The sequence below is a fragment of the Lontra canadensis genome, unplaced genomic scaffold (assembly GCF_010015895.1).
Source record: "Lontra canadensis isolate GAN:19392208 unplaced genomic scaffold, GSC_riverotter_1.0 scaffold19, whole genome shotgun sequence".
Classification (NCBI taxonomy): domain Eukaryota; kingdom Metazoa; phylum Chordata; class Mammalia; order Carnivora; family Mustelidae; genus Lontra; species Lontra canadensis.
The window spans coordinates 4,906,813-4,933,033 of record NW_022631013.1 but is presented as its reverse complement, the minus strand read 5'-3'; the positions used below and the strand labels follow the sequence as shown (position 1 = coordinate 4,933,033).

Below are 26,221 nucleotides of genomic sequence, written 5' to 3'. Positions count from 1 at the left end.
AAAGATGGCGCTTGACGCGTCAACCATCCCTGCTGCCCGGTTGCTTCCCTTCGGGGGCGGGGTCCAGAGAGAGCAGGAGGCGTGTGCTTAGGAGGTGTGCGCTTTTGTTTTCCTCACCTTTTGTCCCCTCCCTTGCTGTCGTAGTAGTCATTGAAGGTGATGGGCGAAAGATTGGGTAAAATGTACCCTGAAGAAAAGTACCAAGCGTGAAACAACCGAGGCGTAAAGCGGATTCGGGGTCTGGACGCGCGCTAGGGGCCGGGACCGGGGGCGGGGCGAGGGGTGGGGCGGGGCGGTGGCCGGGCTGCGGTTGCGGTCCCTGCGCCTGCGGCGCCTGAGTGGCAGGCGGTGGCGACTGGGTGAGTGAGAAGCCGGCGGGCAGGCGACTGCTTGGGGTCGGGGTACAGGGACCGTGCGAGGGCCGCGGCGGTGGCAGCAGCTCTCCCCAGGGCTCGGCTTGTGCTCCCAGACCGAAATCCGGCATCGGGTTTTCCAGCTGGTGACTAGTAGTTGTCTCCATCCGGGCCCCCGGCTTCCCGGCGGCGGCGGCGGCACGGAGACCAGGGGCTGGGGACTGGGCCTCTGGCCCTCATTCCGCCCTCGGTCCACGAGCCGGCCGCTTCCCGGGGACTCGGTGTGAGACCCAGACCGACCCGTCGGACCACCTGCGCCGCGGGTTCAGGGGAAAGCGCCTCGAGCACTGAGAAGCCTGCCTCTGGGGAAGGCCAGAGGGCGGGTGGGGCGCGGTGAACCCCAAGCCCGGGTCTGAGCGGAGATAAAGCCGGGTGGAATCGCACGGGAAGGTGGGGGGAGATACCACATGGCTACACAATTTGAAAGCAGGTTTCTAAAGATTGCCCATTCTCTGTGAATTTGAGGAGCAGTTCTAGATGGGTCCCACTGTGTGGGTCCTGACTTGATTGCTTCACGGCAGTGAGGTTACACATAAAGGAAGTGACCATTATGACTTGAGCATCACTGGACTGATAGTATCTGCTGCCGAAAGAAGTGCACTGATTACACGTCTGACATGCCCACACGGCATATGAATCACCCCCTGCCCTGCCAGGCGACAGTGTACAGGAGACAGACGGAGGTCATGCATTTGCCCAAGAGAGATGACCCTTTTCAGAAACAATGGAGATTGCTAGGCCTTAGAAAAGTAACGGTGCCTGTGGCCAGTGGATAAGTTCCGATAGACTGTTCCATCCCTCACCTGTGATGAAAAGTAAGGGGACACAACACGTCTGGCTGTACATTTAATTTATACTTTTAATTTGAAAAATACTGTTTGATACCATCTTTAACAGACTTTAGGAAACTTTCAACATATTGGGAACCTTACAGAAGCGAGAATATATGGAAGATTAATAATATGGAGTCAGAATACTTGAAATATGATGGTGTTATGTGACACAGATACCTTTGGCCAGCACCTCAGCCAAACCCTGCCACTCTGGGAAAGCCCTGAATTAGTTGGAAATCGCCTCATGACTGACTACTCTTTATACATCTAAAACAAAAATGAGAGAAGTTCTGGACCACATTGCTTATTGGGCGCAAAGCCAGCACTAACCTGTTCCAGGAAAGTTACATAGGTATTAAAAAGATTTTTTTTTTCTCTCTTTATAAAGTTGATAAAATAGTCTCTTTATTTGGCTCCGTGAGGAGTCCAAAATTTGCTTTCGAAGAAAAAGCAAAAAACAAAAAAACAATGAGGACTCCTAGCTTTCAAGCCTGCCCTTGGGCTCTGTTAATTAAGTAGTTCTAAGGAGTAGTGTGTGTTAGCCTGCCTATTATGTGAGAAACTTGGATCAGTGAGAGACTAACAGTGATATAAATTTCATCTGCGAATTTTGATAAAAACTTAGAAAATGTTGCAAACAGTCTGGTGTTAACAGTTCACTGTCATTAAAGTTGGCCTGGGCAACGTCTGTTTTTGGAAAGTGGGCTGGCTTAGGACCCTGCTGCTTTTAGGGCTGGGAGAAAATAAACAGAAAGCATGGTTACAAGAATTGTGAGCTTTATGATGTCTGAATTCTGATTTACAACAGCAGTGGACCAATCAACTTTCTAAATACCAGTGGGAGAAGAGATGCTAGTTTTTAGCAAAGGTTTAAGAAAAAGCAAAGCTTTGAACCTTATACTCTGCTAACAGTTTTAACAGCTAGTAATTAATATAATCTTTAATGTCTGCATATGTTGGATTATTTTCAGAAAGTATATTGGGTATATCCTCATGAACCCTATTCTTTGTTTACAGGAGTGGAAAGCCACCGTGTCACCCAATTTGGATCCTGGCTTCCCTCAAAAGACTCTTATGGCTAATGTTTGATAACCTGGAGTAGCCAACTACTGTAGATATATAGATAAGACTATTGGTTTTGACCTGAATTTTTTTCAGTCATATTTATGTATATGGATTTTCCTCACCAAAGATGATGAGTTTAAGTGTTAGTAAAATTATTTTTACAGCTCTCCTAATTATACTTCTCTGTAACATTTCATTTCTCAAAATTATTAATTTTGGAAGAATTTTAACCTAAGCAGTTCAACATGCTTGTCTTTTGTTTTCTTTCTAATGATAATAGCAATGAATATAAATGTAATTAATGGTCTGTAATAGTTTAATTTTCACAGTTTAAAATTTTCCCATAATCCAACCAGATTTTCCCATAATCCAAACCAGATTTTTCGGTTTGGTTTTAGGAAATGCTTTTATTTCCAGCATAATGATGAAATGTTTGAGTTAAAATATTGTTCTTACGATTATTCACCTTTTTTATCCAAAAAGGAAGAACAAAAGGAAAATGTTACAATATCATTTTGTGGCTGTGTGTTAACTCATCTCCTTGCCCCCAGTTTGTTATTAATGACAATGGCATCATTACAGTTTGAATTCAAATTACATTCCTGTTTTCTATCTTGTAAACTGTTCAAGTTTTATTCAGAACAGTGGATAATTAAATAAGCTAGAGAGTTTATGTCCAGGATAGTACTTTTAAGACTATTATGTTGATACAACACATTAAAAAGTAAATATTCCCTAAATGAATTCTTGAACTAGAAAATACATACGTTAAGTCATTTCAACTTTACGTTAAGTCATTTCAACACGTGCATACTATAAAGTGTTTTGCCAAGTTCTGTATACCTATTCTTGACATGCATGATAAAAATGCTTTTCTGATACTCTAAAAATAGAAGCCACTGCTTTTCAGCAGTCTCTGAACTCTCTTGACAAGATGTAGATAAAATTCGTTAAGTAAATGAATTGTAGTTAAAGAGCAAATGTTGCCTCCCAAAGCAATCCCATAGGCAAAGATAGGTATATCATAATTCACCTATAAATTGCTGCCCTTTATCATTACAATGAATAGATTCCCCAATTTTAGACTTGCTTTAATGTAATTGTTATGGTTCTTTTCACTTTAGGCCTTTCAATACACGTATTCAATTTTTTAAAACATTTTATTTTTAAGTAATCTCTATACCCAGTGGGGGGCTCAAACCCACAACCCCAGGATCCAGTAACATGCTTCACTGACTGAGCCAGCCAGGCGCCCCTCAATTTTAATATTAGGCAAGAATGATACATTTTACACTAATATCACAAAGAGTATATACTTTAGAGTGTTAAGATTTCAGTGGGTTAAAATTTATAGGAGACCTTGATTCTTGCTTGACTCTGTGACCTTGGGCAGTTAGCTTTTCTCTCCATGTCTATTTTCTTAGCAGAGTGGAAGGCTTTTACCAATATCCATTCAGTCACTTTGTTCTTTACATTTCTACATTTCTAAATAACTGAAGCTTTTTAGTTTAGCCATTTAGTATAGAACTCTTTGTAATGAACTTTTTACTGCTGCACTGCTTTCTTAAATTTAAGAAGCATATTAAACATATTTATCTTCATCTTGATGTTTCAGTGTTATTTCAGACACCAGTCTTGGGCTTTAGTGTCCTGAAACCCAGAGAGCTTGTTGAGAATAACAGTACTGTTACCTCATTTTTTATTATGGCTCCCGCTTATTGCGTCTTTGCAATTTTTTGTCTTTTTTTTCTTCCTGTCTTTTTTTTTTTTTTTAAGATTTTTATTTATTTGACAGACAGATCAGAAGTAGGCAGAGAGAGAGAGAGGAGGAGGAGGCAGGCTCCCTGCTGAGCAGAGAGCCCGATGGGAGGCTCGATCCCAGGACCCCGGGATCATGACCTGAGCCAAAGGCAGAGGCTTTAACCACTGAGCCACCCAGGCGCCCCTCTTCCTGTCTTTCTTTCTCTCTTCTTTTACTTTTTTCTTTTCCTTTACTTTTTCCCCCCCCCCCCCACCCCGCCACTACCACCTTTTAACAGTTTTAAGGTGTTCGTACTGTCAGGTGTCTTTACTAGTTTCTTAGGACTGCTATAACAAAGGACCACAAACAGTGATGTAAAACAACAAAAATTTGTTCTCTCACAGTTTTGAAAACTAGAAGTCCAAAATAAGGTATCCGTAGGGACATGCTTCTCTGAAAACTATAAGGAAGACTCTTCCTTATCTCTTAACTCACAGTAGGTATCAGCAGTGTTTGGCTTTCCTTTGTAGTCCTATCACTCTAATTCCTATCTCTGTCTTTGCATAGCCCTGTTTCCTCTTTGTCCATGTGTCTCTAAATCTTTCATAAGGACGCCAGTCCTTGAACTAGGATCCACCCTTATCCAGTATGACCCCATCTTAATTCGAATATACCTATTTTCAAATAAGGTCACATTCATAAATTCAAAGGGTTAGAACTTGAACATATATTTAGTGGGGGGAGGGGGCATAGTTCAACCCACCACAGGTATGGTGGTCTCTAGCTGAGTTCTCCCTTTCCCAATTTGCTCTCTTTATTGCTGTGGTTTAGGAACCAAATATCCAATCATTTTATTGCACATAGACTGGATATTTGGGGACAGTGAGGGTCTAATCTATGAGCTTTAGTATATGATATTTCATATTAATGTTCAAAGACCTTTTTTTGGATCATCATTACTTTGGATTTCCAAGTATATTCCCTGAATATAGGTGACAAGTTACTATGTATCATAAGATTATCATTGTATTAACAAGTATTTAGTGTGCACCTGCCATGGTAGTCAAATGTCTATTCTAGTAGGGGACGCATTTCCAAATCTTTTTTTTTTTTTTTTTTTTTTAGTTTTTTTTATTTATCTGACACAGAGAGGAATCACAAGTAAGCAGAGCGCAGGCAAAGAAAGTGGGGGGAAGCTGGCTCCCCGCTGAGCAGAGAGCCTGATGGGAGGCTCAATCCCAGGACCCTGAGATCATGACCTGGGCCCAAGGCAGAGGCCTAACCCACTGAGCCACCCAGGCACCTCTCCAAATCCTTTTTGACTGAAGAAAAGAGCCACATAGGCCCAAGTCTTTTGAATTTCTGATGTATGACTTTACAATTGCTGAACCTAATCATTGGTTTTGTATGTTATTGTTTAGATATCCCTGGAGCATTTGGATAATACGGTAAATGGGATGCAGTGATGTCGAATCTCTGTCCACCACCATCTCCAGCTGTTGCCAAGACAGAGATTGCTCTAAGTGGTGAATCACCTTTATTAGCAGCTACTTTTGCTTACTGGGACAATATTCTTGGTCCTAGAGTTAGACACATTTGGGCTCCAAAGACAGAACAGCTACTTCTCAGCGATGGAGAAATAACTTTTCTTGCCAACCACACCTTAAATGGAGAAATCCTCCGAAATGCAGAGAGTGGGGCTATAGATGTGAAGTTTTTTGTCTTGTCTGAAAAAGGAGTAATTATTGTTTCGTTAATCTTTGATGGAAACTGGAATGGAGATAGGAGCACGTACGGTCTATCAATTATACTTCCACAGACAGAACTCAGCTTCTACCTCCCACTTCACAGAGTATGTGTTGATAGATTAACACACATTATCAGGAAAGGAAGGATATGGATGCACAAGGTGAGTGGTTTTTGAGCTTATTAATCATGCTAACCTAGCCATTGAAAATTTATCTTCTGATGCATTTATATCTAATTTTTAGAAATTACACGCGCTTAACTTCATATAGTAGCTCTTACTTGGATCTGCCCTATTAGATAGTTCTAGTAGTCTGATGTCAGTGATCTTCATAATAACCCTTGAAGGTAGGAGATGATAGTTCTATGGTACAAGTAAAAGCTAAAGCTTAGAGAACTTGAGAACATTGTAGTAAACTTTAGAGTCTAGGTTTGTCTTGGAAATGTTTAACTATAAAACCTTTTCTCTTTTTGCATTGCATGACCCTGTTTTTCACTTGATACTGTGTGTAGGTACAAGCAGTTCAAAACAAGAGTTTCATAAGCAGTTGGCCATGTAGCCTTTGGTCTCTTTAACTTCTTTGCCAAGTTCTGAAAATTGTAAAATGAGGAGGTTGCACGAAGTAGTTTCTAGGAGATGTTCCTTTTAATTTTGTAGGTCAAGCCAGAGGAAATTACTCTCCTCCCCTAAATGCTATAGTTTATTTAGTGATATTTATATTTTCATGTACTTTTGGCAGACATGAAGAACAAATTTAACTCTCCTTTCTGCTTTACAGTTTTGATACTAGTATCAAACTAGTACAGTTTTGATACTAGTTAAATAGCTATTAGTTGTGTAAGGCTTTTATTCCTAGTAAGGAGGAGTAGTATCTTTGAGAAGAAGAGTGTTTTACTATGTTTGCATACTGTGTTTTCTTTCTTTTTTTTTTTTTTTAAGATTTTATTTATTTATTTGACAGACAAAGATCGCAAGTAGGCAGAGAGGCAGATAGGGGGTTGGGGGGGAAGCAGGCTCCCTGCTGAGCAGAGTGTCCAGTGACCTATGCAGGGCTTGATCCCAGGACCCTGAGATCATGACTTGAGCCAAAGGCAGAGGCTTAACCCACTGAGCCACCCAGGCACCCTGTTTTTTTATTTTAAATGTTTATGAAAATCATTTTAAATCAGGAAGGCCCAGATACATATAACTTGATCTTCCTTAATTTGAAAAGTACAAACCATTAGTTTCCTTTGTGAAACCATGCACACATGTTACATTGACTGTTTTCTGATAAGTTATCTTTTTTTTACCTGCAGAGAAAAGGGTGTTTTTATTTTATTTTGTATTGTTTATAAGAAAACGGATTTGTTGGATTAATATCCTGCCTCCTCCCTTTTTTTTTCTGCCCTAATGTGGAAAATATTTTTCCCATGAACTGAATTACACAATAACATGTCTGCCACTTAACTACATTGTGAAAAATAAACAAATATCACAGTGTTTTGTTTTGTTAATTTTAATGAATTTTCTCTTGCTCAGGAAAGGCAAGAAAATGTGCAGAAGATAGTCTTAGAAGGCACGGAAAGAATGGAAGATCAGGTAAGGTACAGACTGCGTACTATCAAATACCACCAAACTCACGTCATGCATCTATATAAGAGTGAGGGCTAATTTTCTTACTGCCTTGAAGCTGTACCAATCCTATTTTGACAGAGTCAGTATGAAAATGAACAGAACCTTTATGGAAATATATGGAATAAACTGGATGAAAATTTTCATATCTTAGACACAGTTAAATAAGTGAATAATAGCAATTTTTTTAAAAGATTTTATTTATTTATTTATTTGTCAGAGAGAGAGAGAGAGAGCGAGAGCGAGCGAGCACACAAGCAGGCAGAGAGGCAGGCAGAGGCAGAGAGAGAAGCAGGCTCCCTGCCAAACAAGGAGCCCGATGTGGGACTCGATCCCAGGACCCTGGGATCATGCCCTGAGCTGAAGGCAGCAGCTTAGCCCACTGAGCCACCCAGGCATCCCAAATAATAGCCATTTTGCTACCTTTTTTTTTTTCCTGTTTGCCCAGAATATGTTTTAAATAACTGGTTCATATCATAGTAAAAATTTTAAGATTTATATGAGATTTTTTTTTTAAGGCATTGCTTCTTAAACATTTCCATAGACATAGTTATAATAGGAGGGAAGTGAGTATACTCCTCTAAGATAGCTGGGGAAACAGACAGTTCTAAGCATGATATTTACTTGAAGTCTCATGCTGGATTTTTAAAACTCATGATTTATATTTTAGTTATTTTTTATCTATTTAATGTTGCAGTTTACCGGTGATATTCCTCACCTTTCTGATCAGCCTTCTGGTTATGTGAAGTCTCTAGGGAAACATGCCATGTTTTCCCATGGCTTTATATCTCCTTAGGGCATGGGCACCAGCATCTGAGATGCATGATTGCATGAATGTGGTTTCCCTTGTGGAAATTAAATATGAACCATTTCACTGCAGGGGAGAGATGTCCTGAAGGGGGATCTCCAGTGGAGAAAGAGTTCTTTGCCTTAACTCCCATTGCCTCTGGCCACCCTCAGTATTTCTTGTGTTGAACTCTAGTCTAAGGATGACTGGGTTGTCTTTACTCTGGTTCTCCTATAGCATGCCCAAGACAAAATAGTACTTTAAACAGTAACTGTTCTAAAAATTTGTGAATATACAGAACTTAAACCAGGAAAATACAAAACCCTATAAAATGACTTCCTTTACAAAATTGTTATTATATCTGTATTTTTGTAAATAACTTTCCAGGCCAGAGGAGGTAATCCTGGGGAAACGTCTGACACTTACCAGAAAAGCTTTCCCTTTACCCACAGATGCCTGGCCTTGTTGGTTGATGAGCAGAGTGCCAAGTATTGGGGGTACTTTTACCAACTAATTATGGAGTAGTTAGTAGAATTACCTAATGATAAAGAAATTTAAGACCCAGTAAAATTCTGTTTTTCCTGGGACTTTTTTTTTTTTTTTTTCAAACCAGACCTGTACTTAAAAAATTTACCACTCTTAAGTTTTATTTCTGTTTTAAGGGCTCTTCTTGAAAATGTTATCATCTTCCTTCTGTATATTTAGACAAACTGGAGGTTTTTAAAGGGGAAGCATTCTTCTGCTAAGAAGTTCAAGTTAGAGAAGTCACAGGAGGAAAAGAAACCTGGATTTTCTTTTTGAGTTTCTTCTGTGTTCACACTTGTAGTCGTTCTTTTGTTAAGCTTTGATGAGGATATGCATTCAGTTACAATAAATATCTGAGATACAGTTTATGGCACTACATATATGCCTAAACCTAGGGGAAGATGTTTTCCTACAGTTATCCTTTCTGCAAAGAAGCTGCCTGATAATTGAATCCTTGCAAATTTCATATCATGTGCATGATTTTATTTTGAACAAGTAAATACTATTTGGGGATGACATACTAGTCTGGAATCAGTCACTGACTTCATTCAGTGCAAGTTTTGGATGCTTGTAGCTATCATCTGATAAAATCACTTTATAAGGAAATCACTTTATAGCTAGTCATTATTGTTGAATTGCATGTGTTGATTATAATTGTGAGCAAGCATTTAAAAAATTCTTTTAAAGAGCAGAAACAGTGAGTGGTTATGTTTGGAGGTTACTACAGGATGAATTTTTTTAAAATAATGAAACCTTCTATATGATGCAAGGAGGCTTATGACTTGGCATAAAATTTCCACAGACAGCATCACATTTAAATTCCAAGTTTCTGAAAAACTAGTTACTCAAAAAATGACTCTAGGAATGACTGAGATTTAAAGACACATGTGAAAAGTTTGAACAAAATAGTTTTGTGAGAGATGAGTGAGGAAAAAAACTATTATTGGATTATTCTTAATATGTGATTTTAAAAACATGTTTAGCTAAAAAGTAACAGATTATGTGACAAGTTTGTCATCTCTCTTTAAGAGTTTACATATTCAGGATGGTTCAAAAATTTGGGGGCGGGGTGATGGTAATGACTAAATGAGAGATCACCCATCTTTGAGACACTCTGTATCTGTGATGTTCTATATTGAGGTTTCAGTTTCATTCTAGACACTACAAATTTCAAAATTGTATTTTTGATGTATGTTTTATTGATGCTTACGATATATGTGATTTTGATTTGCATCTGGGTACTAACGCTTATTGTGAATATATTGACTCAAGCTTTACTATTGAGTTATTTGCTGACTACTTCTAAGATTTTTTATGGTTGGTTTTCCTTTTTTTTAAATATAAAATGCATCAATAAGAATTTTTTATATCTCAAATAATTATCAAAGCAAATCCTTTCTAAATTTGGCATGGTAATTTAATTATTGCTGGATTGGTAAGTGATAAGCCAATGATTCCACTCTGACTAAAGAAAATCATTCCTGGAAGAGTGAAAGTTAGTTTGAAATAGTTTGTACATCCTTTAGAAACGTTTTGAAGTAGTAGACTTATTTGGGGCTGTGTTTTAACAAATTATCAGGTATTTCTATCAAAGGATGTTGTTCTTTGTTTTCAGCTCTTACTCTTTTATTGCCCCATTTATCCTAGACAGGTTTTTCCCCACTCTCCAAAAATAGAGCGTTCCTATAAAAACATGTTATACACTGAAATGGCCATAAAGAAGTGGTCACCATTAATTTATATGGAGAAGTTTTTGAGTGTTCCCAGACCCAAAAAATAACCCCCTTAGGCATCTCTGATACCTTAGAACACATCCTACTAATGGATGCACAAAAAAATCAAGCTAATGCACAGATGCTCACAGACACCGTCCAAAGTCAAGGAAGCTTGATGCTGAGATGCTGAGCGGAGTTCCCGGGGCAGGAGCTCAGCCAGGCCGCCCTTGGACTCAGGCTATGTGCCACCTTCTGTAATGGGTCCTTCAAAACAAATGCTCGACACTGTTTTAGCTTTTCACCTTTTTTTGGTAAAAGCAGAAATCCTCTTCAGATTTCTTTTGGTTACTGAAAACAGGTCTTTCATAAAAGCAAAGTGGTGTAACTTGAGCTTTCAGAAAGCCAGGGATACCTTCATTGTGTAGTTTTCTTCACTTCATTTTGCTTTTTTGTACAGGGTCAGAGTATTATTCCAATGCTTACTGGTGAAGTAATTCCTGTAATGGAACTGCTTTCATCTATGAAATCACACAGTGTTCCTGAAGAAATAGATGTAAGTTCTTTCTTATATTATTAAATAGGAATAATGGTACCTCTTATCACTTCTCTTGAGTTATATTACTGTTAGGTATATTAGTAGTATTCTAATTTTAGTAGTATACATTTTTTGTCGTATATACTGTTCATATAAAGTATCAGCCACTTTAGCAAACACACATAAAACCCTGAGTTTTATAGTCAAACAGAGGCTTTTTTTTTGGTCAGTGATAGTTGTGGCAGAATTACATTTATTTAGTTTTATTTCACTACTTTTGTATTTCTTAGAAGTAAGAGAATTCCAGACCTTATAAAGCAATCAGTATTTAGTGCAGTACTTTTTGTAACAAAGCAGTATTCCATTCAGTGGTGGTTAGCACAAGTTTATTGACATTCACTAATCTAGTTTTCTTAATCATTTGTTGGCATTTTGAATCACACACTCTGTGTGTGTAGAGAAATCTTTAGGAAAATCATTCTTGTTTCTTTCTGACTTTGTCATTAAGATTAGTCTCCTGATTCTGACAGCCCAGAAGAGGAAGTTGTTCTTGTCAAAATTATTGCTTAACCTGCCTGACCGGTTTTCACATTTGTTCTTCTGAAAGTTTATAGAGTGCACAGAGGTTGTTTTATTGGGATTCTTGATGCTTTAGAAATGAGGTCAATGTGTCATATTAAACCCAGACTTCAGAAAACTTGTGTATTTAAGAGTGTTATTTCAATGCTGTAGTATAGCCAGAATAACTTTGTTATTGTTGTTTTTGTATGTTTTAGATAGCTGACACAGTTCTCAATGATGATGATATTGGTGACAGCTGTCATGAAGGCTTTCTTCTCAAGTAAGGATTTTGTTTCTTTTTGTAAGAGATGGATAAAGCAGGTAGAAATCTTAGGCTCACCTATGACACGATTTGGAAGGATGAAAACAATAAGAGACTAGCTACCCAAATTATTCTAGGAACAATATTGCATATTTAAACTATTACTTAGCTTTGTGTTATTTTTTCATTTATTACATGTCTGTGATACCTTTGATGTTACTCTTTTAACGTTTAAGGAAGCTGAGTTTCCACAGTGTCCCAGCAAGAAATCTTGGTCTCTTGTTTGGTTCTGGTTTCTTACTTTACTTCTCATTAAAGCTGAAACTAAAACTGAAGGGAGTTCTTTGACCCACTTTCAGCGTCGAGGGGGTTCCCTACAAACAATGCTCTAGATACAAAGTCGGTGTCCTACAATTTAATTCAGTTCTGACACTCTCTGCCTGGAGATAGTGTCAGATTCCATAGATTAAGGGTTCGGTCCCACAAGACTGTGTCCCCTGACACCAGTTGACTGACTGGCAACAGTTTGAACATCCCAGCCATCCCCTCCTTGGACTTCAGACACCAGAAACAAGTCCAGGTTATTACCTGGACTTCTTACCAATTGGCTGTAAATCAGGTTCCTACAGCCCCCTCCTTGGCTTCCATTCATTTGCTAGAGCAGCTCACAGGACTCAAACATTTCATTTACTTGATTATTATAAACAATAGAATCTAAGATGCAGATGAACATCCAGATGGAAGAGATGCCTATGACAAGGTCTGAGACAAGAGTGAAGTGCTTCCGTACTCTCTCCAGGCATACCACTCTCCCCAGATCCCCTTGTTCACTAACCCAGAAGCTCTCCAAACTCTTTCCTTTTAGGTTTTCATGGAGGCTTCATTTCATAGGCCTAATTGATTAAATCATTGGCCATTGGAGATAACCTCCAGCCCCTTCTCCTTCCCACAAGTTAAGGGGAGGGACTGAAAGTTCTAACCCTTGTCACATGGTTGGCTCCACCGGCAATCAGTCTCCATCCTTATGTGCTTTCCCAAAGTTGCCTCATTAACATAACACAAGGCATCTCTATCATTTCCTACACTTGGGAAATTCCAAGGGTTTTGGGAACTGTGGGTGAAGGCCATATATATATTTCTTAAAATCACAATATCACAGAACCCTTACAAATTAAATTCCGTTTGTATGGAATTAAGTTATTTAGGCCTAGGAAAGAAAATTATTTGTATTTTTACTGATCCTTCTCTCTTTCAACAGATTTTAGTACTTTAGAGTGTGGGCCCTGAAACCAGACTCCCTGGGTTATTGCTCTGTGAACCTGGGCAAGCTACCTGAAGTCTCTGTGCCCCCATTTCCTCATGTGTAAAATAGGAATAATAATAGTACCTACTTCATATGATTTGTTGTAAGAATTGAGTGAGATAAATCATATTAAGCATAAAAACAGCGCCTATAACATATAAGTACATAATAGCTGACATTTTCTATTTCTCTTTCTTTGAAGGAAAATGTAGTAACAATAATAATAGCCCAAATTTATCAGGTGCCTGTGAGTCAGTCTCTATACTAAGTGCTCTCTCTGCATGTATAATCTCATCTTCTACCTTAGTGTTTCTTTACAATTAAAGAATATTGTGAAATTTTATTTTTTTCAATGAGAAGTGAAAGAATAAAGTATTTGCTTCTTATGTCCATAGTGTTTTTCTCAGAGAATCTCAGAGACGTGAGTGTTTTTAACCTAGAAGCCTTACATAGCTTGACTCAGAAGCACTTCAGTGCTGATTCTGCCGGCTGTCAGCCATTCATATAATTACTTTTAATCCCATTTGATTTTAAATAAATTACTTAACCTCTCTACACCTCAGTTTCTTTCACTATAAAATGGTAATATTTTACTAACTAGGTTTTAAGTTCAAATGGGAGAATCTCTATGAAAAGGCCCGAGGAAAATGTGAAGTACTATAGGAAATAAGAGATGGCATTTTTCTTGTAGCTTGGCATTCATCAAGCTAGTCTGTTGTTTGAAGTTCACTTGCCCTTTTTTGTTTGTTTGTTTTAGTTTGTGACTTTTTTACTGCCAGTGTTTTTCATCTTTTTCCTTCTCCTTGCAGTGCCATCAGCTCACACTTGCAAACCTGTGGCTGTTCTGTCGTCGTAGGTAGCAGTGCAGAAAAAGTAAATAAGGTAATTTATTTTATAATCTGACCAATAATCTGACTTCTTAATGCTGCTAACATATCATGGATTGTAATTTAAAATTTAGCTTGCAGTCAAGACAATCAAATAGTATAAGGAGGTAATACAGTCTGGCCAAATTACTGTGTGACACCCTATGACAAAAATAAGTTGAACTGCTTAAATAGGAAATCATTTATCCATTTCATTTTGATAATTCATAAATATTATACAGTTCTCAGTATTGAATAGTTTTGAGAATTTCTTAAAATAAGGTATTTTTAGAAAATACTTGTCTTCTGTTTTCTGACATCACTTTTAATAAATAGGATAATAACCGTGTACCTTTTTTTTAAGAGGCTCAGTTGGTTAAGTGGCTCAGTTGGTTAAGCAACTGCCTTGGGCTCAGGTCATGATCCTGCAGTCCCAGGATTGAGTCCCGCATCAGACTCCCTGATCAGCAGAGAGTCTGCTTCCCCCTCGGACCCTCCCCCTTCTCATGCTCCCTCTCTCATTCTTTCTCTCTCAAATAAATAAATAAATAAATAAATTTTTAAAAAGGGGATTTTATTTATTCATTTGAGAGAGAGAGCCAGCACAAGCAGGGGGAGGGCCAGAGGGAGAGGGAAGCAGAATCTTTCCAAGCATTAGGCAAAAACTAAGGGATTTTGTACTTTTCTTCACTGATTGTTAATTAGAAAGAGATAAGTTGCACATATCTATCAATTTAAGCAAACCTGATTTTTCTTTTTTATGTTTTACACAGGAATTATCTTAGGAATGATTATGTCCTTGACAAATTCATTCGTATTTTTTTCCTTTAATAAGCTGCCCTGTATGCTTGCCTGATCCTTAATTTACCAAAATTACATTTTTCATACATCCATTTATGAGAGGTTAGTGTACCTCTTACTTTATTGGTCTGGCAATTTATTATTATATTTGTTACCCCAAGAAGGTAGGTTTCTATCTTTGTCACCCAGAGCCTTTGGATTCCATAGAAGGACTTCCCAGTAGCTTTTTGAAAGAAGGTGGCTCTGTGGTTGGGGCTCTCTGTTTTTATTTTTTTATTTTTTAACTTTTTTAAGATTTTATTTTTTGAGACAGCCTGAGAGAGAGACTGAGCACACAAGGAAGGGCAGAGGGAGAAGCAGACTCCCCGCTGGGCAGGGAGCCTGATGTGGGGCTCCATCGCAGGACCCTGGGATCATGACCTGAGCCAGTAGACACTTAAAAAAGGCAGACGTTTAAGAAGGCAGACACTGGGTGCCTGGGTAGCTCAATGGGTTAAAGCCTCTGCCTTTGGCTCAGGTCGTGATCCCAGGGTCCTGGGATGGAGCCCCACATCGGGCTCTCTGCTCAGCAGGGAGCCTGCTCCCACCACCCCCCCCCCCCCCCCCCCCCCCCGCCTCTCTGCCTACTTGTGATCTCTTCCTGTCAAATAAATGATTAAAATCTTTAAAAAAGGGGCACCTGGGTGGCTCAGTGGGTTAAAGCCTCTGCCTTCGGCTCAGGTCATGATCCCAGGGTCCTGGGATGGAGCCCTGCGTCGGGCTCTCTGCTCAGCAGGGAGACTGCTTCCCTCTCTCTCTCTGCCTGCCTCTCTGCCTACTTGTGATCTCTCTCTCCCTGTCAAATAAATAAAAAAGTAAAAATCTGAAAAAAAAAAAAAAAAAAAGGCAGACGCTTAACTGACTGAGTCACTCAGGCGCCCTGAGGGGTTTTCTGTTTTTAAAACACTTTTTTCATCCCACATCCTCTTCTGGCATAATTGCTTGTTTTTTATTTTTTTAATATGAAAAGGTTGCCATCACTCTATAATGAAAAACTGTCTGAACATAGTCTGAATTCCAACATACTTACATGGCTTTTTACTTTTTCTAATAGAGCTATAGATCAAATCCTATTTCCAAGCCCCAACAAATGGCTTGCTTATTTTAAATCAAATTTGATAGAATTAATTCTCATTCTATTGGAGGATTTGGAGACTCCTAATATTCATTATAATGGGATTTCACCATTCAACAGGAGACATAATTCTGCCTAAATTAACTGCATTTAGTTTTCTTGTCCAGAATTGTTTATTTGAAAAATAGTTTCTACTCTGTGGAGATAAAATCAATAATTAAGTCATTAGTTCTTAGTGAGATAAGGGTTCCGTGGTCAAATATGTTGAATATAGTATGCATGTTATATCGGTCATCTGGAAGGTCACAATACGTATTCAAACACTAAAGGTTTTGAAATATCATACAGTACATTTACCAGCATTTCCCGAACTTACTTGACCACAGAATTCCTATTTTAAGCAACAACTGTGATGTCCTATGGACTCCTGAAGGTGACTAAGGAATACTTTCTTCTCAGGATGTATTTTATTGACAATAATAGTTGAAGTTTCTATTCACATTTCTTTCATAAGCAAACCAGTGGCCCTTAACTCCCTATTTTAATTCTAAAATATTTTCTTTTACAGATAGTGAGAACATTATGCCTTTTTCTGACTCCAGCCGAGAGAAAATGTTCCAGATTATGTGAAGCAGAATCATCATTTAAGTACGAGTCAGGGCTCTTTGTACAAGGCCTGCTAAAGGTATAGCTTCCATTTGTCAAACTGTGGGAGGCCACGGTAAGGCTTGAGATGAGGACCAAAGCATGCCCTGACTTGTGCCTCCTTTAAAGGCGGAATAGCCAAACAAAAGGCTTAGGCGATAAAGTCGAGCAGCACTGACAAAGGGTCTGTGCTATGTGTTGCGCACTCGCCTACGTGACATCCCACACGTTTGCTAGTCAGATAGAAACGATTTGGTCGGGGTCAGAAATTCTTGGCTGGTTCTTGCTGTCCTTGCACGGGCTATAGACTACACCCCTGTAAGACTGTGCTGTGCTTACATAAACTATGTCTTGGGTGGCCTTGAAGTCAGTACATCTGGCGCTAGAGGGTCTGCTATTGGTGCTTGGGAAATAGATAATGGGAAAGCTTGAAGGATTTTCTGTGTATCTTTCTGTGCATCTGTGCATCTTGCAAACTCTTTATTAATCAGCTAAAAATAGATACTTTCTTATGATTGTTTCTGTTAGCTATATATAATGCCTCTCAGCCTTGAATAAAATTGGCACTATTGGACATCCTCCTTGGTGCTCCTCCTGCCCCCATCTCTTTGTCTCTTAATTTCTTTTCAGCATCCTCTTACCCTCTCGACCCTGGTCGATTTGTCGCACCGGCCGCGACACAAACTGAAAGCAACTTTTTAAAATCATTTTTAACACTCTATAAATATATTTGGAGTGTTAGCATGTAGTACATCTCATGTTTATATGCCAAGGAACTGAGCACTGAGTATATGTCTTACAGATTTATAATTAGTATGAGTAAAACATCTTAGAGTATCTTTTTGTGTGTTTCTCTTTGGTTTCCTATAGCTGCCTGTCTGACCTCAGGATTATTTGTTTTTTAATATGTGCTTGAATCAAGTGTACATCCAAAATGGGTACTTTTTTTTTTAACTGAAAAGAATTTGAATTTTCATTAGCATTTTTTGTTTATATACTGTATTCATTTATTGAAAGAAAATTTTAAACTGCTTCCTGTCTTCAAGAACTGTGTATAGAATTTGAACAATTCACATGTGTGTATTTTTTAATTATTTAAAAAAAATTTTTTATTTACTTGAGTCTGCTTTTCTTTTTCTTTTTCTTTTTTTTTTTAATGCCAGTATAGGTAACATACAGCATTATGTTAATTTCAGGTGTACAATATAGTGATCCTACAATTCTATACATTACTCAGTGCTCATCATGATTAGTGTACTCTTTAATCCTCACTCCCTATATTATACCCCCATATACCTCCCCTCTAGTAACTATCATTTTATTCTCTATAGTTAAGAGTCTGTTTCTAGAGGTACCTGGGTGGCTCAGTGGGTTAAGCCTCTGCCTTTGGCTCAGGTCATGATCTCAGGGTCCTGGGATTGAGCTCCGTGTCAGGCTCTCTGCTCAGTGGGGAGCCTGCTTCCCCTTCTCTCTCTGCCTGCTTCTCTGCCTTCTTGTGATCTCTATCTCTCTGTCAAATAAATAAATAATATCTTTTAAAAAAAAAAAAAGATTTAAAAAAAAGAGTCTGCTTTTAGGTTTGTCTGGATTTGGGGGGGTGTTTATTTTTCTTAAATTCCACATATGGGTGAAATCATATGGTACTTGTCTTTCTCTGACTAATTGAGTCCACTTTTCAGGGAGCAAAGCAGATATGTGTAAATTAGCAATTATTTTCAGTAATTACAGGGAAGACTCTTTACTGAATCTTTCATTGATATTTCAATTACAGTCAAAAGATGTGAGAAAGTAGATTTCCTAATGGTTATGTGATTCATCGTGAATGCTTTCTTAAGGATCTAGGCATAGCAAAGTGAAAAAAAATATATTAAAAAGTGTTGCAAATAAAAATTATATTCAGCTTTTGCATTTTCAGTATTGTGCATGCTCTGAGCTTAGAATAATGTTTAAATATTTAAATACAGAAACTACTTAAGGGAAACTCATTTCCAGTTTGTATTGTACAAATATGAAAATTAGAATTTCTTTTTATCAAAGACATAATAAGGTACTTAATACTTTCATTTCCTCAGCACCCTCTTATTTAATTATGTAATTTTATCCGTGAAAAGGACCTCTATGAGATGCATAGAGGAAGACTTGAAGCTATAATTTAATGAAAAAGCATTTAGCAGTTTTCTGTACATGTATAAATTGTTAAGCCTTTCAGAAAATACTTTACCGTTATATGTCAGGAGCCTTAAAAATGTTCAGACATTTAACCCACTATCTCTACTTCTGGAAATCCATCCTAGGGAAACAATTGTATAAGGGGAAAGACTGATTTATAAAATGTCTATTACAGCATTAAAAGAGTAAAGAATTGAAACTAGTCTCTCTTGTATTCGTAACCAATACCACCATGCTTCATAAACAGTAGATACTTCTTACATGGTATTTAACTACCTAAATGACAATACCTGGAAAGAAGTCCATTTTTTACTTATAAAAATACATATTCATTGAGATTTAAAAAAACATGTGAATAATCAAGAAGAAAATAAAAAGTTCCCCATAATCTCATAGTCCAATGAATAACCACTGTTGGCATGTATTTGGCATATATCTTTCTCATCTTTCTATTCTGTATGTATCTTTGACACATCTCCCTGCCCCCTCCACATATATTAACCTCCATTTTCCACAATATGTTATGAAAATCTTTCTATATCAATATATAAACTTCAAATTAATTTTTTTTTAAGATTTTATTTATTTGACAGACAGAGATCACAAGTAGGCAGAGAGGCAGGCAGAGAGAGAGGAAGGGAAGCAGGCTCCCCACTAAGCAGAGAGCCCAATGCGGGGCTCGATCCCAGGACCCTGAGATCATGACCTGAGCCGAAGGCAGCGGCTTTAACCCACTGAGCCACCCAGGCGCCCCTTCAAATTAATTTTTAGCAAGTGAACAAAAAATATTTTCATTTATTTAAGCACTTTTTTTTTTTTTTTTTTTTTTGCTGCTTAGCTTATTTTCTAGTGTTTTACTGTTTAAACCAATGCTATAGTGCACATATCACTAAAACTTTTGCACACGATCATGACTAATTTCCTGGAATAAACTTCTAGAGATGGACTTGGGAAAGCCAGTTTTTCTAATTAAAAAATAATTCTTCGGGGCTCCTGGGTGGCTCAGTGGGTAAGGCCTCTGCCTTCAGCTTGGGTCGTGGTCTCAGGGTCCTGGGATTGAGCCCCACGTCGGGCTCTCTTCTCAGCGGGGAGCCTGCTTCCTCCCTCTCTCTCTGCTGCCTCTCTATCTCCTTGTGATCTCTCTGTCAAATAAATAAAATCTTTAAAAATAATAATAATAATTCTTCATATCTTTTGGCATATAAGAGAGTAAATTTTCTTTTCATTATGACAGGATTCAACTGGAAGCTTTGTGCTCCCCTTCCGGCAAGTCATGTATGCTCCCTATCCCACCACGCACATAGATGTGGACGTCAATACTGTCAAGCAGATGCCACCATGTCACGAACATATTTATAATCAGCGTAGATACATGAGGTCTGAGCTGACAGCGTTCTGGAGAGCCACTTCAGAAGAAGACATGGCTCAGGATACTATTATCTGTACAGACGAAAGCTTCACTCCAGATCTGTATGTAATGATAACTGTTGTTAAACAGTGTTATGAAATTGTACCTTTTATGAGTAAAAACAAAAGCCTGTGTTTGAAAGGAAGGAAATACTACTAAGAGAATTATGCTCAAAGAAATAATTTGGTTAAGCATGGCCTTTTTTTCCTTAGATGTCTATTTTTCTTAATATAATTATGTTTTGCAGAGATAAGTTAGATTAGTCCCTAAAAGTAAATATTCAAGTAGTTACATAACAAATATACATTGAGGCCCTAGGCATGGTAATAGGTGCTAGTAAGGTTGGACTCTCTAATACAGAGACCCTACACTTACATTGTCTACAGTCTAGTATATAGAGCCATTAAAAGGCTTGTTATCTAAACCAAAGAAATAATTCTGAGCCTTTTTTTTCTTGATATGTGAATACAACAGAATTGTGAAAATACATTTATAGAGCATTCTTTTATTTGCATTTTATATTGTGTTTTTCATTTTTTTTATTCATAAAGTCTGATCAGTAAATTAAATAAAGAACAAGTAATGATAAAATGTTGAAAGTGGACCCAGTTAGAGGGGGTGAAAATTATAAAAAGAATTATAAAACCCAAACCAAATACTTTTAGGTTCTAAATCAGGAGAAGAAATGCAGTATATCCTGATGGTTCTCTTTAATCAATTTAGAGTGTCCAGCGCATATTATGTGCTCAATAAATGTTAACTGTTGCTAATCCTTGTTTGAGTGTATAAAGCAGCAGTAAAATTGGAGCAAGCAACCTTGTCCTGTTTTTGTGAAAAACATTGGAAGCTGAGCCAGGGGACATGCAGAGCATCACTAGTCACACAGAAGATGTTGCCCGAAAGCATAGAAAAGGAACATCCCGTCCGCGGGATCCCCAGCCTCACATGTCTCTAAGTCAAGAAAGAATGCATCGTTAGGACCATCTTTTTCCAGCTCTCCACTGTTTTTGTGGGTTCCATGAAAAGCGTGGAGGAAATTAGTTTAGGAAATGAATTAGTCAAAACCGGAATTCTGGTTTGTATCTGGGTGACAGATTTTTCAAGTATTGGTAATTGTGGTACATGTGTAGGAATTCTCAAAACTAATCATGCTTTCAAGCATTTTCTTCTTTCCTGAAGTGTTTAGTATTTTCTCCCCTTTTTGTGGTTACTTCAGAGCTCATTCTTGGGGAATTTAGTGAACTCTAGAATGGATTTACCATCTAGTAATTTTATTTTTATTTTTTTAGAAGAGGTATGTGTATGCTTTTAGCATTTCTTACTCATTTTAACCAGTTGTTTGATTGCTTCACTGATTTGACAGACTTTGATTAGCCAGCTAGTCTTCTTTTACTGATGATAAAAAAAATAAGGTCATCAATTTTTAAAACTTATTTACAACTCCAAAGTAAATTTTCTGAACATGAAATTGTCCAAAGTAAATTTTCTGAACATGAAATTGTCCAAAATTGTCCAAAATAATCTACCATTAGATTGTATATTAAATTTACATATTACAGATCTATTTTACTTTTTAGTTTTCTTTAAGCAATATTATTTATTTTTAAGATAGTTTTTAACTTTAACTTCTAAAAATAGTCTCACTCACTGCCACTACATGAAAAGTGAGTCACTGGAAATAAACTTTTTTAATGCTTCACTTCATCTGATTCACTGATGACAGAGACAGTGAAAAGGAGTGCTGCCAGCTAGTAATCATGCATTGCTGAATTTTTTTTTCATCAGTTTCCTTCTGTAATTTGGTACACCCATCTCCTAGAGTAGGAAATTTTAGGTACTTTCCTATTTCTCTATGCACATACCCCTCTTTGTTTGCCTTTCTTGTCAGTTCAGTGATGATCCCTACCATTTTCAGTGAAAAATTGCTTACCTTATGGTGTGTTAGAGATACATTATCTCTAGGGTGTATTATATTATGTCTTAATTTCTTATTCTGATCATTGCCAAGGTAGATAACACTTTCCTGAGTAGTTAGTTCATGTTACTTGCCTGGTGATAGGTTTGTTGATACAACTCAGTGGTCACGATGTTCCTTAATCCCACTTGAATATTTCTTAGCATTTAGCCTTTTATCTTTTTCTTCCTGAACAGTGTATTACAAGTTACTATAACATAAGTTAACCTTTTGTTTTGGGTTTTGCTGGTAATGGTGTTTATTTTTCTTGTTGTTTTATTTTTTTTGAGATGGCAGGAATTAGTAATCATACTTATTCTCTAAGGCTCTCAACATTTTTTTATAAGGTGACGGTTCAAAGGTAGATTGATAGGGACTTATGTGCCATTCTTGGGACTGTTTATATCTTAAAGAGAAAAATAATGACATAGTGGCTTGACAAACTCCAGTAAAACACAAGTGTATCCTTGAGTTAAAATGAGTATATATTTATTATTTCCAAATATATTTAGGTTTATATACATATATATATATACACACACATACAATTTTCATAAATATGTTTATATGTAATATTTCATTTCTAAGAATTTAATTTATTGGCTGGAGTGAGGGATTTTGGAAAGTAGCCATTTCAACATTTGGGCTGTTTTCTTCATAGGAATATTTTTCAAGATGTCTTACACAGAGACACCTTAGTAAAAGCCTTCCTGGATCAGGTAAATGTTAAACCTGAGATTGTCAAAATGAATGATATGATATGTTTTCTAATGTATACTACATTGCATTTCTACATTTCTAATGTATACTACATTTCTAATGTATACTACGTTATATATGTAACATAATAGAATTAAGTCATTTTTTTAAGTCATCTTTTTGTAATGTTTCAGGTCTTTCTAAAGTGTCTACATGCTGTTTCTTTTGAATTGGTTTTTTTTTTTTTTTTAAGATTTTATTTATTTATTTGACAGAGAGAGATCACAAGTAGATGGAGAGGCAGGCAGAGAGAGAGAGAGAGGGAAGCAGGCTCCCTGCTGAGCAGAGAGCCCGATGCGGGACTCGATCCGAGGAACCTGAGATCATGACCTGAGCCGAAGGCAGCGGCCCAACCCACTGAGCCACCCAGGCGCCCCATGCTGTTTCTTTTGAATTGTTAATGGGTGTAGCCTATATATTAACAATGAAAGTTGCAATATATCCTAGTCAAATAATGTTTTAATTCCAACCACTAACTTATTGCTCTTTTGGGGAAGGGAGAATATTTTTTGAGCCAAAATATCTTAATTGAGCCAAATATCTTTAAAACAGTATACTCATACTGAAATAATAACATCGCTATTGTCTCATTCTTTTGAAAAATATCTATTTAACACTTGAAGAAAATTATACATTATATGGGACTTATTTCTTATTATATCAGCTTTGTCATAATATTCTGGGGACCAGGCCAGGAAGCAGTATAATCGAGGTAGCTTTGAAATGATGAGGTCCTTAGATTAACTCACAATTTTAGATCCAGGTCTGTGTGGTCTGTGACATATTGCATAGTTCAGGGATTATGCATAGTCATGCAATTAATGCCATGCTTCTCAAGCCGAGTAAAAGCATTCTACCACTGCACATGTACCCTTATCCCCAATGGTAGAGAGAAAAGAATATCTCAAAACCTTGGTCTATAAGCATGGTTCAACTTTTGGGAGCTTCAGTTTTGTTTGGAGATGTGGGCAGAAAAAGTTAAATATGAAATGAAACAAATGAAAGTAAATAACAACATGATTTTTTTTTAAAGATTTTATTTATTTATTTGACAGAGAGACACAGTGAGAGAGGGAACACAAGGAGCTCCCAGCTGAGCAGGGAGCCCGATGCAGGGCTTGATCCCAGGACCCCGGGATCATGACCTAAGCCAAAGGCAGATGCTTAATGACTGAGCCACCTGGGCGCCCCTGCATCATGTTTTTTTTTAATATTTTGTTTATTTATTTGAGAGATACAGAGATCGCACAAGCCAAGGGAGGGGCAGAGGGAGAAGCAGGGGACCTGACATGGGGCTCAATCCCAGGACCCTGGGTTCATGACCTGAGCGGAAGGCAGCTTCTTAACCAGCTGAGCCACCCAGGTACCCTATGTCAGGATTCTTTTTTTTTTTTTAAGATTTTTTACTTATTTATTTGACAGACAGAGATCACAAATAGGCAGAGAGGCAGACAGAGAGAGAGAGGGAAGCAGGCTTCCCGCCGAGCAGAGAGCCTGATGCGGGGCTCAATCCCAGGACCCTGGCCATGACCTAGCCAAAGGCAGAGGCTTTAACCCACTGAGCCACCCAGGCGCCGCCCCCCATGTCATGATTCTTAATAATAAAGTAAATAGGGATGTGTTCTGAGGTAGAATGCAAAATTTGAGTTCATTTTCAAAGATAAAATAGACGACTTCAGAAAAACGTGATTGCTCTAGATAGACTCTACTTCCTGTTGGGGCATCAGGGCAAATGGTTGTGGAGAACTACTCTAATGTGTGTTATCTGCCAGACGTTGTCAACACTGTGAAGAAAACATGCTGTATAAGAAAAATTGGAGCAAATAATTTATTAAAGTGCTTCATTTTCCTGTAGGTTTTTCATTTGAAACCTGGTTTGTCGCTCAGGAGTACTTTCCTTGCACAGTTTCTACTCGTCCTTCACAGAAAAGCCTTGACGCTAATAAAATATATAGAAGATGATACGTAAGTGAAACCACATGGAATGAAAACCTTTGTGCATTGTGTTTTGTTTTGTTCCTTTGGGACATTTTCTATATTTTTAAATATAATTTTTTTTTCTTCATTATTTATAGGCAGAAGGGGAAAAAGCCCTTTAAATCTCTACGGAATCTGAAGATAGACCTTGATTTAACAGCAGAGGGCGACCTTAACATAATAATGGCTCTAGCTGAGAAAATTAAACCAGGTTTACACTCGTTTATCTTTGGAAGACCTTTCTATACTAGTGTACAAGAACGAGATGTTCTAATGACTTTTTAAGTGTGTAACTTGTTAAGTATATTTCGTCACAATCATGACTGCTGCTAAAGTAGCTTGGTGGTATGGGAAACATCATTCCCTTGGGTCACACCCTAGAGCCCTGCTTGGCAATGCAGTTAGTTACACTACAGTTGTCACAAGCCTGTAAGAGGATGTCAGGTGTGTTGTTATGATGGATGCATCTTTTCCTAGATGTGCTATCCTGGGATACAGACTTAGGTTTACAGTCATAGTAAATGTTACTGCTATCTTTTAAAGATATAATAATGGAGTATAAACTTGACCACAGCTACTGTTGTTTGAAACTTACAATTCATGGTTTACATGTACCACAGTGAAATCTGAGTTAGTTTTCACAGATAAAATACTAGTTGACTTTTCATCTCTTGGTGTTCCTTGAACATAGGTTAAGTTTTAGGAAGACTATATTGATCAAGCAGATGTTTAATTCAAATCAATTATTAGATCCTACTTTATAGACTTAGTAGTCCTTAGGGTTCAGTCTGTGTAAAAACGTCATGCTATACATGTCGTCTGGATTGTGGTGAACTATAGCCAGCGGGTGTGTTTGTTTGTGTACTTGTTTGTTGAGCTCTGTCAAAGGAAAGAGAGGAAATTGGATTTTATGTTTTAATCGTTATTGCCAACTATTTAAATTAATTTTTATTATTTTTGAGCCAAATTGAAATGTGTACCTCCTATGCCTTTTTTTTCCTTGAAAAATATAATGACTTAGAAGAAGTTCAGATTACACTAGTCGGTCATTTTTATCTTATTTTCCTCTTGTAGATTCTCACCCTGATTTGGCAGTTGTGACTTCCGAGATTATAGAATGCAATAGAGAATGTACTAACTAGTAAGATCTTTTTTTCAGGAACAGAGAATATCTTGTCCTTTTCCTTCTTCTATTTCTGCCCATATTTTTTAAGTTGGCAGGTCTCTTTGCCTGCATCATGTGAGGAAAGCAAGAAAAACTTTACTGATGTGCTATTTTGCTAGGTGCTACTTGGGCAAAAACTAAGTGATCAATTTCTTTTGTTTCCTTAATGTGTTTGGACCATTTTGCTAGCTATAAAATAACTGATTAATATAGTTCTGCACTAGAATAGTTTTGACAGAATAGTATATACAAGCATCAAAAA

The 26,221-nt window shown here is 37.6% G+C and overlaps 1 protein-coding gene across 3 annotated transcripts; it reads left to right on the top strand.

The window, feature by feature from the left end:
• Window positions 1–25,192, top strand: C9orf72 (C9orf72-SMCR8 complex subunit). Of its 3 annotated transcripts, XM_032860333.1 has the most exons (12): window positions 308–359; window positions 2,264–2,453; window positions 5,474–5,961; window positions 7,321–7,380; window positions 10,898–10,993; window positions 11,752–11,816; window positions 13,911–13,983; window positions 16,451–16,567; window positions 19,931–20,166; window positions 22,720–22,777; window positions 24,673–24,782; window positions 24,893–25,192. In XM_032860333.1, exons 3-12 carry the CDS (start codon window positions 5,518–5,520, stop codon window positions 25,077–25,079), a joined length of 1,446 nt encoding a protein of 481 aa, XP_032716224.1. In that variant the 5' UTR covers window positions 308–359; window positions 2,264–2,453; window positions 5,474–5,517; the 3' UTR covers window positions 25,080–25,192. The 3 variants fall into 3 exon arrangements, with proteins under 3 accessions (XP_032716226.1, XP_032716225.1, XP_032716224.1); XM_032860335.1 differs by lacking the exons at window positions 308–359; window positions 2,264–2,453 and adding an exon at window positions 1–94; XM_032860334.1 differs by lacking the exon at window positions 2,264–2,453 and having other exon boundaries at window positions 272–359.
• Window positions 25,193–26,221: the final 1,029 nt, after the last annotated feature.